Source organism: Arctopsyche grandis, unplaced genomic scaffold, assembly GCF_051622035.1.
Source record: "Arctopsyche grandis isolate Sample6627 unplaced genomic scaffold, ASM5162203v2 HiC_scaffold_177, whole genome shotgun sequence".
NCBI lineage: Eukaryota > Metazoa > Arthropoda > Insecta > Trichoptera > Hydropsychidae > Arctopsyche > Arctopsyche grandis.
Window position 1 is genome coordinate 15,990 of NW_027518486.1, and position 15,509 is coordinate 31,498.

At 29.2% G+C, this 15,509-nt stretch overlaps 2 protein-coding genes across 2 annotated transcripts; both read left to right on the top strand.

The window, feature by feature from the left end:
- Positions 1 to 3,781: 3,781 nt before the first annotated feature.
- Positions 3,782 to 6,823, top strand: LOC143922040 (uncharacterized). Its single transcript, XM_077445317.1, has one exon. The coding sequence runs from the start codon at positions 3,782 to 3,784 to the stop codon at positions 6,821 to 6,823; it is 3,042 nt and encodes a 1,013-aa protein (XP_077301443.1).
- A 6,563-nt stretch (positions 6,824 to 13,386) lies between these two features.
- LOC143922038 (uncharacterized) lies at positions 13,387 to 14,910 on the top strand. The gene has a single exon (XM_077445316.1). It carries the CDS (start codon positions 13,387 to 13,389, stop codon positions 14,908 to 14,910), a length of 1,524 nt encoding a protein of 507 aa, XP_077301442.1.
- The last annotated feature ends 599 nt before the right edge of the window (positions 14,911 to 15,509 follow it).

Sequence of the window (15,509 nt, forward strand, 5' to 3'; positions counted from 1 at the left end):
AGCAAGTTTTAAAGAAAAATATAAATTTGAAAATTTCTGCTTTTCATCAGCATTTAAAGTGGCATGGCACCATTTTGTGTTATTCCCCGGCTCATACAGATTCTTCAAAGCAGATATCCTTGCTTCATTAATAAGAGAAGATCTTTATTTATACTTAAAAGAGAGTCTTAAGTTCCTTGTACAAGCTTATGGAAAAAGTCATTATCTTTTCTTTATGTTCTATTGTAGATTTTTTGTAAAAGTTTTAGATTTTGTAGATGACACGATAGAAAACAGAATCTTAATTTGGAAGGTGATAGAAGTATTTTCACCGGCTAATTTACCTTCTTTCATAACACAGTACATTGAAATATTATATCATCCTTTTTGTATAAAATATTTAGATAGAAATGAAGGTTTTTTTATAGCTAAAGAGTTGCTTGAAGCTTTAAAAATCAATTCTAAGCTTGAATCTATTGTAACAGAGTTTTTTACTAAAAATTCCGAATTTTTCATAAAGCATTCTATTTATTTGTCGTATTTGTGTTCAGACAGGTTTGCTGATATTAAAAATATTTTTAATCAATCAAGGCCAAAGACATTTGAAAAATGCAATAATTCGTATTTTAACAGCTTTTCTCTTCTTTCAAAACATATAAAGCCAACATGTAGTTATAATGAATTAATTGAACATTTGACAGATCAAAATGCTACAACTGGATTTATTATTGAAAATATAAAAAATCTCATAGATAAGAAAATTGCAATAAAAGAAATTGTATGTATTTTAATGACAAGGGCTTCAGCAAAAGCACCACCACCTGGTATAAAATTAGCATGGGATGAGATTGCAAAAAAGATTGAAGTTGCAGAAGTTATTACAGAATATGACAAAAAAATCTTTAATAAATTATAAAACTTTTGCAGATTTTTTTTATCAAAAATGTTCTAGACTTTAAATTTAAAATTATCACTAGCAGAAAATAAACTTGGGGTTTTACAAATCTATAAGTATAACAAATATTTAATTCGAAAACATAATTTATTTATTTAAAAGGAGTCATAAAATATTAAAAAGTTGAATTATAGCTATTTCAACTAATACTATTTAATAACTACCCTTGTTATGGCTATTTTTGACAAAAAACGTTAAATTAGAAATTATGAATATATTAAATACATTTTGTTGTTAAATTAAAAACATAATTTTAAGTTTTTTACTTAAAATTTTAAATGTGGCATTATCTTTCAAGTTTATGAATCTTTAGGTTTTACTTACTTTTATGTTTCGACCATCTTCTCAGCCAGGCAGCTTGCTGATTTCTTTTAACGTGATGTAAACATTTATATTCATGGGCAATTAATTCATTATAATAGATATCACTCGATACAAATACATTACCAAGGCGTTATTTACTTAAAGCAATAGGAAACATAAATACAGATTATAATAAAGCCAATTCGTTTTCTTTTGCAAATTTTAACACTTTAAAATTAAAAATTAGTTTATAAATGCCCTCAAATGAACTGCGCTAAAATTTAGACCATATCAAAAGCCAATTCGGTATTTTGTGGAAATTTTAACACTTTAAAATTAAAAATTGGTTTATAAATGCCCTCAAATAAACTGCGCTAAAATTTAGACCATATCAAAAGCCAATTCGGTATTTTGTGGAAATTTTCACACTTTAAAATTAAAAAATTGGTTTATAAATGCCCTCAAATGAACTGCGCTAAAATTTAGACCATATCAAAAGCCAATTCGGTATTTTGTGGAAATTTTCACACTTTAAAATTAAAAATTAGTTTATAAATGTCCTTAAATGAATCGAATAAGCTACGAAATAAAAAAAATTAATAAAAATAAGTTGGATATAAATATTATACTAAAATAAATACCCATGTTTATCTCAATATCTTACTAAATATAATAGCAACTTATGCCATCCACGTAAAATAAATAAACCGTTCACCTACAAACTGTTTTTAATAATAGATTTAAAAATCACTAATTTCATCTAAATCATAACAATCAGCCTTTCTTTGGAAAACAAGATTTTGTTTCTGATCAATATCTTTGACTAATTCTAAATATTTTACAAAATCAATTGGTGTCTTATTTCGTTCAAAATATGAAATTAATCTTCCTTCGACTATTTTACTCTTTTCTTTGTTAATAGATCTAAGAAGACATAGAGCATCAAGAGATTGCTTGTCACATACTTTTCTTATAAATTGTTCTTGCTCTACCATTTGGGTTCATTGCTAAAAAATTTTAAAATATATAATTTAAAAGAGCGCGTTAAGTTAAAGCCATTTATAAAACTCCATTGAAATGCTGGGAATAATCAAATACTCCTAAAACATACATGATTTCTCTTGCACCGTAATTTTTAATTATTATTTTTCTATTAAGTATTTATCTAAAGTATTTACTATTCCCCTCATGGTTGGAATTCAATTGAAAAAATTAACAATTAATGAGAAAGAATTGATAAAAGAAATAAACAACTCTATTTTTACTATTAAATACGATGACTCTTTTTATACGAGGAGTTTTACAAGTGAAGATACACATACATTTTTGATTTTAGAAAATACAATAATCGGTGCACTCTCATATGTGATCAATGTCAATAAAGTCTATATTTTAACTTTTGGTATATTGCCAGATTTTAGAGGTCAAGGGAAAGGTGGAAAGAGCTGGAATATATTGGAATCGATGTTGAAAATAAGTTTAAATTGCAATTACATAAATTTGCATATGCACACATCTAATTTAATAGCCAGGGATTTTTATTTAAAAAATGGATTTACCATAGAAGCAATAGCTAAAGATTATTACGAGGATATAAAACCAACTTCGGCATATCTTTTGGGAAAACATATTTGAAATAATAATTGTTGTTGAATTAGTATTAAATAAATAGCTCTTAATTTCTATTATGTCTTCAGAGAATAACAATTGTAATTCAAATAAAACCCAAAAGTATAAAATATTTTTAATCTCTTGTTTTTAAAAAAGTAATTTAGAAACAATAAATAAAACTCTATAACATGAAAACAGTTAAATTAATAATGGTTAAATATTGTTTTATATTTTAGCACAAATCAATTACATATACCTAAAATGGGGGTTGCTTTTAAGCCTATCCTAGGAATAAGGATTAAATCTCAAATAAATTATTTTATATTATTTTATTAATATATTTGCAGGCATCAAAACAATTAAATTTACATTGTGGATTTATTTATTATTTTTATAATTGATAAGATGACGTGTGACAGATTTTAAGAAACCCCGAATTTTTATTTGCAACATTTAGATCTTTTTAATTTGATAACTAAGACTCTGTGGTTTTAGCCCAATAGAGCAGTTTTTTTATGGAAAACGTGACAATTCCAAAAAACAATGGTCATGTGTAATTACATTAATATATGCTGAATATGATCACTTGATAATAATTTTTCATTCTTTATACTTAATTTTTTGCAGTAGAACTGTTAATACCGTGGTTTTTATATTAAAAATCTAAAATTTGTTATTGTAGATTTAAAATAAAAATCTCGTTAGTAGCCTCATACTTTCCATAACTTGATATTTTTTAAAAATCAGATATTCTTGTGCTAGAAAAAGAAACATTGACAATTGATTCGCTATTCTTTTTTTTGAGGCTTTTAATTAAGCAATTATATAGTAGTCTAACATAATTTAAACTTTCACTATAAATTGAAAATCCTATAATTTTTTAATTTGGTAAAAACGCTTTTAAACTAGAAAATTTTTATATTTAAAGCCCTCATGTTTACCAAAAATATTAATTTTCCAAAAGCTGAAGAGGAAGTCTTAAAGTATTGGAAAGACAATGATTGTTTCGCGCTATCAAATGAGCAGTCAAAAGAACGAAAGCCTTTTATTTTCTACGATGGACCACCATTTGCTACAGGATTACCTCATTATGGTCATATTCTTAGTGGTACAATTAAAGATACGATTGGCCGATTTTGGCATCAACAGGGGTATTATGTAAAAAGAAGATTCGGATGGGATTGCCATGGTCTTCCAGTCGAATATGAAATTGACAAGAAATTGAATATAACAGATAGAAAACAGATTTTAGAGATGGGAATTGCACAATACAACGAAGAATGTAAAGCAATTGTGATGAAATATTCATCAGAGTGGGAAGTCACAGTAGAAAGAATGGGTAGATGGGTCGATTTTAAGAATGGCTACAAAACAATGGACATATCTTTTATGGAATCTACTTGGTTCATGTTTAAGCAACTTTGGGAGAGAAATAAAGTGTACCGCGGATTTAAAATAATGCCATTTAGTACGGCATGTAAAACGCCTCTTAGTAATTTTGAAGCAAATCAAAATTATAAGGATGTTTCTGATCCCTCAGTATTGATAGCATTCCCGCTATTGAAGCACTTTAAAAACTTAGAAATAAGTTTAATTGCATGGACTACTACACCTTGGACATTGCCATCTAATTGTGCTTTAGTCGTAAATGATGACTTTAAATACGACATTTTCTTATATAAAAATAAGCATTACATAATGCATACAAACCGTATTGCTGAATATCTTAAAGATTATACTATTGTTGGAACTTGCTTTGGCATAGATCTAGTAGGCCTTGAATATTCACAGCCATTTGACTTTTTCGAAAACTTCAGATCTAAAAACTTTTTTAGAGTTATTTCTGATAGTTTTGTATCAGATAGCAATGGCTCCGGAATAGTTCACTGTGCACCTGCTTTTGGAGAAGAAGATTACAAAGTTTTTGTAGCCAAGCAATTAATTTCCCAGAATGATGAAGTTCCGTGTCCCGTTGATGAGAACGGATGCTTTACATTAGGAAAATACAAAGGAATTTATGTTAAAGACTTAAACAAAATTATCCTTGAAGATATTAAAGATCGCGTTTTGATGAATGGTAGAATAGTGCACTCTTATCCTTACTGCTGGAGGAGTGACACTCCTTTAATATATAAGCTAGTGCCAAGTTGGTTTATCAAAGTCAAAGAATCTCACGCAAGTTTAATTAAAAATAATGAAAAAATCAACTGGATTCCTGCAGACATTAAATATAAACGTTTTCACAATTGGCTAGCACAATCAAGGGATTGGGCAGTGTCTAGAAGTAGGTTTTGGGGCACACCTCTCCCAATTTGGGTAACTGAAAATTACGATGATTGTATTTGCATTGGATCGATAAAGGAGCTTGAAGAATTATCAGGGGCGAAAATTTGTGATCTGCACAGGCAATACATTGATGATATTGTTATAGAAAAAGATGGAAAAACTTATAGAAGAATTGACGAAGTGTTTGATTGTTGGTTTGAAAGTGGTGTTATGCCTTATGCACAAGATCATTGGCCATTTTCATTGAATGGTGACATATCAGATTTGTCTAAATTAAATCTCAAAGGAACTGATGGAAACCTTGTGAAACAGGGATTTCCTGCACAATTCATTGGTGAAGGATTAGATCAAACTAGAGGTTGGTTTTATACCTTACATGTAATCAGTTCGATTTTATTTGATCAGCCGGCTTTTGAAAATGTTATTGTTAACGGAATAGTTTTGGCAGAGGATGGTAAGAAAATGTCTAAGAGATTAAAAAACTATCCAGATCCTAATGTAGTATTCTCAAACTACGGCGCAGATTCTTTAAGATTATATCTTATAAGTTCCCCTGTAGTTGAAGCAGATAATTTACGATTTAATGAATTAGGAGTTAAAGAGATCCTTAAAGTATTTTTAATTCCATGGTACAATTCATTAAGTTTCTTAAAAGATTGTGAAGAGGGGGATTCAATAACAGAGATGGATAATTGGATTCAAGTTTCTTTTGATAATTTGTGTTTCAATATTACAGAAACTACTAAAAATTTTAAGCTTGCACCAGTTTTATCTCACGCCTTAAAATTTGTAGATGATCTTAGTAATTGGTATATTCGTATAAACCGAAAAGCTTTAAGAAATGGGTCCAAGTTGCTTAGAAAGCTCCTTTCTGATTTTTCCGTTGTTATGGCACCTTATGCACCATTTTTCTCAGAATATTGTTACCAATCAACACGTATCGAGTCTTCTGCATTGTCTGTACATTTCTGCTCTTTTCCAAAAACTGAAAAATCTGAGCATCCCTTTGACAAAGCAAAAACTGTAATTGAAGCAATCAGACATATGAGAGAGAAATACAAGTTGAAAGTGAAAAGGCCATTAAAATCTGCTACTATTGTGTCTAATTCTGAAACTTCTTCGATTCTAAAATCATTTGTTGATGTTATTATGAGTGAATGTAATTTACTTGATCTTTTATTTGAAGAAGAAACACAATACGAATTCATAACTGTGACTAAACCTTGCTTCGATAGTTTAAAGAAGGATAAAGATAATATGAAAGCCAAAATTGAAGTTATTAGAAATTTAAACGACACCCAGATTCTAGAAATAATTAATTCCCCAATTGTAATAAATTCCCTATCTATTTGTAAAGAAGATCTATTAATATCTAAAGAGTTTAAAGGTGTTGAATTTGCAAATACTTTTGATAACTTTGGGGTTATTTTAGATGTAGAAATGAATGAATCTATCCTTGAAAAGGCCGATGCCCGAGAATTTTATTCTTTCCTTCAGAAATTAAGAAAAACTTCTGGATTGGTTGTTGATGATTTAGTTAATGTTGAAGTAGAATCAGAATATTTGAAAAAAATTGTTAGTGTCAATTATCCCGATGTAATTTTTGGATCAGAAGGGGTTAAAGTAGGTGAAAGTCAACATACACTTCGTGATTCTGTATTCTTGATTCGCATTTTTAAGTTAAAATAAAAACATTTTTATTAATTTTTTTAAAACCCCCAAAACACACTCGTTTTTATAAGTAGTTAAAACATAATATAAAATAAGTTTTGCTTTATTGGCTTGAGAGGACTAGTAAATTAACATATAAAAAAAAATGTTCGGATTTATTTAAGCTGTAGTTGTTAATACTTTGTTAGTTTTCTTCGTGTGTTTCTCTGTAATCCGGTCGGGGAACCGCATTGCTGCGTAAAACCCCCCACGGCCCTTATGCCAGCTTAATCCCTCTGCCGACAGTCGTCTAGCCTTAGGACTAAATGTCCCATTGACCTTGAGCTGGCGTTATAATTAGAGACAGTACCATACTGTCTTGAAATTAACATATAACTTTCGTATTGCGCGAATTAAAATTTATAATTTTAAAGATTCTAGGGGATTCCGTTAATTAAATAGTTTTTAAATTTTTTACTCACACAGGTGTGTTATTAATACCCAATCTTAAACATTCAATATTACATTAAAGTTAAACATAAGCGTTTATAATACTTATAGTAAGATTTTGAGGCAAAACATGGGTATTTATTTAAGTATAATTGTTACTACTTCTAATATCAATAAATATTAGAAGTATTAATTTTGACCGATTAAACAATAATATATGTTGTTATCTGTAGGCCTATTAGACATTAAGGGTTATTTATTTAAGACTATTTCAACAATATAAGTTGTTATATGTAGACCTATTAGACATTAAGGGTTATTTATTTAAGACTGTTTCAACAATATATATTTCCAACTCTTATTAAACTAATTATGTTTCGGCCACAATATATATAAAAAAGAGGTTTTTTTAACACGTTATAGGTTGGTAAAATATGATTTTATAGCAAATAAAATAGCTCATATGTGTAAAAGTATGTTTAAAATAAATCTAAATGAAATTACCTCAGGTTAATTATGTAATTCCAAATAATTACTGGTGCGAAATATGGATACCTATTAAGAAACAAAGAAACTGCTGTGTTATCCCCCACTAATATAATCCCTAAATACCCTTAATGGCCAATTACTCTAATGATGAAGAAAAAAAAATTAGATTTATTGAAAAGTGGTTGCCTACAGCAAAAAAAGAAGTTTCCTACAAAACTCTGGGGGCCCCTATAGCATCTCTATCCCTCTGCCGACAAAAAACCTAATGATAAAGAGCTTACGCCATCTTCGATTGCACAAGACAGGAATATTTAATAATTATTTCATTTGATATGAGCCCTGTATCGAAGAGGAAGATGGTGGAAAAGAAATAAGAGAGCTGCCTGAAGCATAGGCTTAAGTAACCCGAAGATTCTTAAAAGTAAAGACAGCGCTTTTTTAAACTGGAAATAAATAATTAATATGATGTAATCCCATTATTATCCTTTGAAAAATATTTAAGTCAAAATTGATAAATATTGTGGCAAGAATATTTAAAGTAGAAGATAATCATGGGGAGGGTGTTTATTAAACTAGAATAAAGGGGTATTTTTTAACCCTTTTATTCTGAAATGAGCTTATAAGAGTTTTTAATTATTGGGTTTTCACTTATAGCACAATTCCAATTTTTAATGAGCATATTTAAATTAGCAAAACTAATTTAATATTGTAGTTAAATAACCCCCTTTTACGTATTTGAATAAACGACTCTTGTGCAATTGATGGTAAGATAAACTTATCATAATAATGACGGCGTTGGGCTAGTGGTCGGCTTGCTGATTCACTCCTGAGCTGCCCGGGTTCGAACCTCGCTTTGGTAGGTAAAAGAACGAGAACCGGGACGCCGTCACAAAAGTGGGCGCTAGTCGTAATAACCCCACTATAAAAAGATTAGCATCAGGCCGTGATCGGGTCTTGTAAAAACAACCGATCTCCTTGGGTAGTGGCGGCAACAATAACTCCCATGGCAGTAGAAAGCCTACGTAAGCATAGCGCAGGGGTCTTTAGAGAGCCCAAGACAGTATGGTACTGTCTCTAATTATAACGCCAGCTCAAGGTCAATTGGACACTTAGTCCTAAGGCTAGCCGACTGTCGGCAGAGGGATTAAGCTAGCATAAGGGCCGTGGGGGGTTTACGCAGCAATGCGGTTCCCCGGCCGGGTTACAGAGAAACACACGAAGAAAACTAAGAAGTATTAACAACTTTAGCTTAAATAAATCCGAACATTTTTTTTTTATCATAAATAATATTGTTGTTGTTATTCTCTACTAATATAATTAAAATAAATACCCTTAAAGATTAACTACCTATGTAATGAAGAGTTTCCGTGATAATCATCTATCTTCGGTGGCACAAGGACAAATGTTAATTAATTAGAGGTATTTAAGTGACTAAAGTAATAGTCGATTTAACAACAATATTTGAATCTTGTTGTTAAAGTTGCCCCTATACATTAAATTCTGTTTGCATTTTAAGGATTTAAAAACTAATTAAAATAATTGATAGAATATACTGTTTTTGTGTAATAATATGTTAATAAAATTAATGTTTTCGAAATTTTAATAACTTGAAAAATTAAAAAATTTTAAAAAATGGTTTATTGAGTATTAAACACTGGTTTATAATTACCTGGCAATACAGTCTTTCCTTTATAGTATCTGATTAATCTATGCAGTCTAGAGTTAATGAGATTAAGTCTGTATTTAGCATCACCATCTTTTTTGTGTGCACGCAAATGAAGTCTAATAGAATTTGACTTATCAATTAGAGCACTAAGATCTTCTGGGATGATTGGTGCACAATTGTTTTCTTTACAGAAAGAAAGGAGGCTTGTTCCAAGAATATCTTTTGCATTTCCTACTCCGTAAACATCTCTGAGTAAATTACCAATAGCTGATGGTGCCATTCCTTTGTTAGCATGACCAAGAATATCTTTTTTAATGTCATAGATGGGCTTTAACATGTATGTTGGAATAGTAGTTGAAAGAGGTTTCATTGAGATAGATTGGCCTTTACCGCCACAGTGCATTCTTCCCATTGGAGGGCTTAAAATTTTTAAAAATTTTTACAAGTGAATAGAAGGAATCGAATAAAAACATAAGAGGAATACAAAAGAAAATATTTATTGCGTTTAAATTGTTTTGTTAAAGTTACCCCTATGTCATTAAATTCTATTTACATGTTTTATTAAACTAAATTTCAAAAGATAGAGTTAGATTAAGTTAATTTATTCTTATTTAATAAATGTCCTTGTTATGATTATCTTCGGCTTTTAGGTTTAATTGACTTTATTTTAATAACTGTTTAAGTATAATATTATAGAATAGCTGTAAATTGCTTATAAAGAAAATTGCAATTTATTTACATTTCTATTGTAGATTTACAACTCAAACATCTAAATTATAAAAAGGAGAAAATTTTTATTTAATGTACTAATACTGTTTAATCTAGTAAAAATATATTTTTGAGTTTTCCAAATAATAATAGTGTCTAGTGACGTCAAAGATGGTGTAAGCTTTATATCATAAATCAGGGTGCCATTTGAGTGTATTTATTGGCCAGATTTATAGTCGATTACACTTCACTGGGTTGAATAATTCGCACTTTTGTGTTATTAATATTTTATGGATTTAAATAATACAAAAAAGTATTTCAAAAACTAATTACAAAGAGATTTATAAATGATGAAACCGCTGAGCCAATTGACATTCAGGGTCATTTATTTAATAATTTTTCATCAATTACCCATAAGCCGCCCATATATAAAGCCGAATATAATCATAACAAGAGTCATTTATTTAATACTTTTTCATCAATTACCCATAAGCCGCCCATATATAAAGCCGAATATAATCATAACAAGGGTATTTATTTAATACTTTTTCATCAAATGGGTATAATCCGCCCATAAATAATACTAAATACCCATGTTTACCTCAAAATCTTACTTTTTATAAATTTAAATAATACATTAATGTGTTTTAAAACTCTATTTTTAGGAGATTTATAATTATGGGATTTGTTATAAAACATCACTTTCGGCTTGAAATTAACTGTAAAAATATGTAAACTTTATTTCCCTACTTTTATAAAAATATGTAAACTTTATTTCCCTACTTTTATAAAAATAAAGATAATAGTTGGCAGTCAATTAAGAGTTGGCAGCCAATTAGTTGCTTTTTTAATTTTTCCTTGTAAAAAATGGAAAATTAATTTTTCACATGTAAACAATAATAGTAGTTTAACTCCAGCTTTGATGCTATTATAACAGCCTTCTTGCTGTTATTTGCACATTTTTAAAAAAGCTCTTCTTTGCTTTAACAGCTTTTTTAATTTTCCATATAATTCTATATTTCTATAAGTAAGAAATAAAAACAGCAAAGATCTTAAATATAAAATTGGTTTCATTTATTACAGATGTGCTGTATATTTAAAAAGTTAAAATATTTTTAAAATAAATCCTCGTTTAAAAATGCCCCCTACAATGTATGAAAATTTAGTAGCTTTTCTTCTTGGAAAAAAATCTGAGCTTACAAAAGAAGAGATGAACGAATTTATGGAGCTTCTCTGCAAAGCTTTAGATGTTTCAGTGGAGTATAAAACACTTGAAAGGGAGTCAATAATTGAAAATATTATTAATTCTGTAGATGTTAAAGATAAAAATGAAAGAGCAACAATTTCGGACGCAATAGAAAATATTCTTACGTTTGATGAAAGTTCATCTGAAACATGTGAAGAGGATCTTTTTGTTGATAAAAGTGAAATAAATGAACCTCTTAAAAATAGAAAAGTAAAAAGAGGCAGGTTTAACAAATCTAAGGAATCTTTGACGTGTGAAATTCCCAAAGCAAATGAAGAAATAAAGAAATGCGTGAATAATAGCGAGACTGGTGCTGCAGAGCAAATTAATTCCAATAAAATAAAAGCGGCGCTGTATACTCATGAGCAGGCTCCAAGTAAAATATTCAAAATAGATAATAATGTAACTCATTTGGCAAGTGATCAAGGGAATCAAAATGATTCCCCTCCAAACTTTGAATTTTATATTGGAGAACTAGAAGAGAATCATAGTAAAGGGCCAAGTTTTGAATTTGATATTAAGGAATTGGAAGATAACCTTAGCAAGGGCTCAAGTTTTGAATTTAAACTTGATGAAGAGTAAATTATTTGATTGATTTTTTATAATTCTAATATTTTTAACGTAAACCCCCTAATGTATTGTTAGATATCACTATAATTGATAGTCCAACGGCAAAAATTCTATTTTTTTCTAAACTAGTTGTTTGTAATTTGTATAATTTAAAAATGACTTATGCAAAAGAACCCGGATTTCCCAAAAAACAACTTTAATAGAGTTTTTTTTAAATTTTTATTGCTTTTTTTATCGAAAACCAATTCGATTAACCAGCTTCATTTCTAAATTAATTTATTTTGATCCCCAAACTTATCTGAATTTTAAATAATTATTGTTATAATCAGACAAGATTAATACCCCTAATGCCAATAAATATTTTAAGTAGTAACAATTAAAATTAATTACATACGTAAATGTAAAAACCGCCAAATATGCATTAGAGAAACTATATAAATAAATAATTCAGGTGGGTGGGCTTGCTTGCTAACGGTTTATTGCATATTAATTTTAGGCAGGCTATATCTTGGTAGCTACAAGGTCTTTGTTTACGGTTGTATTATAGCCATTTAAGCTAATACTAATTAATAAATAGCCTTTTTATGATTATCTTCTACTTTTAATTCTGCAAAGATGCCTCTTACACACATTTTATCTGCATATTTTCTTTATTTAATAGAAGGATATACTGTAAATAGCCATATAAAAAATAAATATTCGGGTTGTTTTAAAGCTTTCAAAAGTAAATGCTGTATTAAGTTTGGTTTTTAAAAAACAAAAAATGCCAAATAATAAATGAAATTTATTAAGTTTTTATTAAATTGTTATTAAAATATAAATTCAAATTATTTCCAAATTGATATTTGAAGAAAATAAAACAGATTCATTCGTTAATATAAAATTTTATGATTTAATGTTGAAATAGTATTAAATAACTCTTAATGCCTAGTATTTAACCAGATCATAAAACTTATTATTCCTGTTTGAATTTTGTATTGGGGAATAGTAAAATTATACAGTAAAAAAACATTGATTGATCAATATTATCCGGCAAAAATTCCTAAATTAAATGTGTCAACAAGATTTTGTCAATAAAAATACAGTGTTGCACCCCAAAAATTGTATTTTCCAAATTGTTAAAAAAATTAGATTATTAAATTCTAGCTATTGTCATGTTTTTATGTCTTATTTATTAGAACTTTAAAGATCAACCGATTTTTATTGCAGTTCTGTGCCAAAATCATTTTATTAATTTGATTTTACTTAAATGTTCTTGTAATCTTTAAGCCCAATATTCCGGATTTTGTTAGAATGAAAACCAATTACATTTTTATTATTTAAATAGGGCACTGTTTTTTGTCCCAACCTCTCGTTATCCTTGTTCCGTCACAATTTAATTGTTTTTACTTTTGTACGTTCTTTTTACTTTCTATTTATTTCAATTTTTATAAAAATTTTCAAAAATAAAAAATATCTAGTTTTATAACCCCTATGTACGGTGACAACAGAAGAGAAAGTTACGGAAAGAAAAACGAGTCTTGGGGATCAAATAGAAATGATAGAGGGAGAGGAAAAGGAAGATCTTCTTTTGGAGACGAAGAAGCAATGACTCCCAATACAGAACCAATTGAGTTTACAAAAAACTTTTATGTTCCAACAGAGACGTTAAGTGATAGAGAAGCTGAAGCACTTAGAGAGACAAGTCAAATGAAATTAACGGGAAGTGATATTCCACTACCAGTGAATAATTTTACAAGTCTTGGATTCCCAGAAGAAGTTTCAAAGAGATTTTTTGACAAAGGATTTACTACACCAACACCCATTCAAGCACAAGGTTGGCCTATGGCACTTAGTGGAAGGGATATGGTAGGAATTGCATCTACAGGATCTGGTAAAACACTTTCATTTGTTCTTCCAGCTTTGATTCATGCTAAAGCACAAGAACCACTAAGAGAAAATGATGGGCCAATAGTATTAATTTTGGCACCAACTAGAGAACTTGCAACACAAATTGAAGAAGTTGTTCATGAATATGGCCCCTTCTTTAATTTAAGAAGTTGTGCAGTCTTTGGTGGTGCTTCAATTGTTCCACAAAAGAAAGCACTCAAGAGGGGTGTCGAAATTTTAGTTGCTACACCAGGAAGATTAATCGATCTACACGACCAAGGATTTTGTCCATTAAGTAGGGTTACATTTTTGGTTCTAGATGAAGCTGATCGTATGCTTGATATGGGATTTGAACCACAACTAAATATGATTATACCAAAAACTAACCAAGAAAGACAAAGTCTTATGTGGAGTGCTACTTGGCCAAAGGAAGTCAGATCGTTAGCAAATGATTATATGAAGAATTTTATTCAAGTTGTAATTGGAAATGAAACACTAAAATGTAATCCAAAGATTGCACAGAAAGTTGAAGTTGTTGAATGGCAAGATAAGAAGAATAGATTGCTTTTCATATTACAAGACAAAAAATCTGACAGAGTAATTATTTTCTGTAACATGAAGAGAACATGTGATACTATCGAAGACTTTTTGAGAGAGAAAGGATTTCATGCAGCAGCAATTCACGGAGATAAGACACAAGCTGCTAGAGATCAAGTTATTGCCAATTTTAAGTCAGGGCGTAAATCTATTTTGATAGCAACAGATGTTGCCTCACGTGGTTTAGACGTTGAAAATGTCAAACTAGTTGTTAATTATGATTTCCCTAAAGCTGTTGAAGATTACGTGCACAGAATTGGAAGGACGGCAAGGGGTAATTCAACTGAAGGACATGCTTTTACAATGTTTTCACGAGATGATGCACACAATTCAAGAAATTTCATCCAATTATTAAAAGATTCCAATCAAGAAATCCCAGCTGCTCTTACTGAACTTGCAAACAATTCAAGAGGATCATCAAATAATTCAAGAAGGGGCGGTTCAAGCTCATATGGTGGAAAGGGTAGATCTTTCTCTGGTGGTTATGGAAATAATTCCAATAGTGGAAGCAGAAACAGAGATTATTATTAAAAAAATATTACACAAATTTATTCGAAACACATGACAAAATTATTATTTGTGTGCGTTTGTTTTTTAACTTTTTTCATATTTAAGTAACTCAAATTTATTAATCTTAAATATTTTTAGTAATTACTTGTGCCATCGAAGATGGCGTAAGCTCTCATCAATAAAGTATTTAGTCATTAAGGGTATTTATTTAAATTATATTAATAGAGGATAACACAACAAGTAAGATTTATTTTTATTGCTATTCAGTTTTCAAATAACATGCAATATGGATACAACCATATTGCTTACATAATTGAAATTCTAAGAATTTACAATTACATTAAATTGGATGTGCATTTTATTCGAATTTTGGCTCTGCTGAAAATTATAATTGTAAAATACCCCCATAATTACAGTTGAAAATAAATGTATTAGGGCATTTATTAAGTAGTAGTAGGTATAATCTAACCATTAATTCCAGCTCTTTATACTTTGTGTGTTTCCATTGAAACAGTCTCAACTATAAATGTATATATTACTGTTACTACTTAAAATATTTATTGGCATTATTGGTATTAATCTTGGCCGATTATAACAATTACATCTTTCTTAAAAAAAAT

Coding starts and splice junctions, on each gene's coding strand:
- LOC143922040 (XM_077445317.1), top strand. CDS start 3,782: ATGTTTACCAAAAATATTAATTTTCCAAAAGCTGAAGAGGAAGTCTTA.
- LOC143922038 (XM_077445316.1), top strand. CDS start 13,387: ATGTACGGTGACAACAGAAGAGAAAGTTACGGAAAGAAAAACGAGTCT.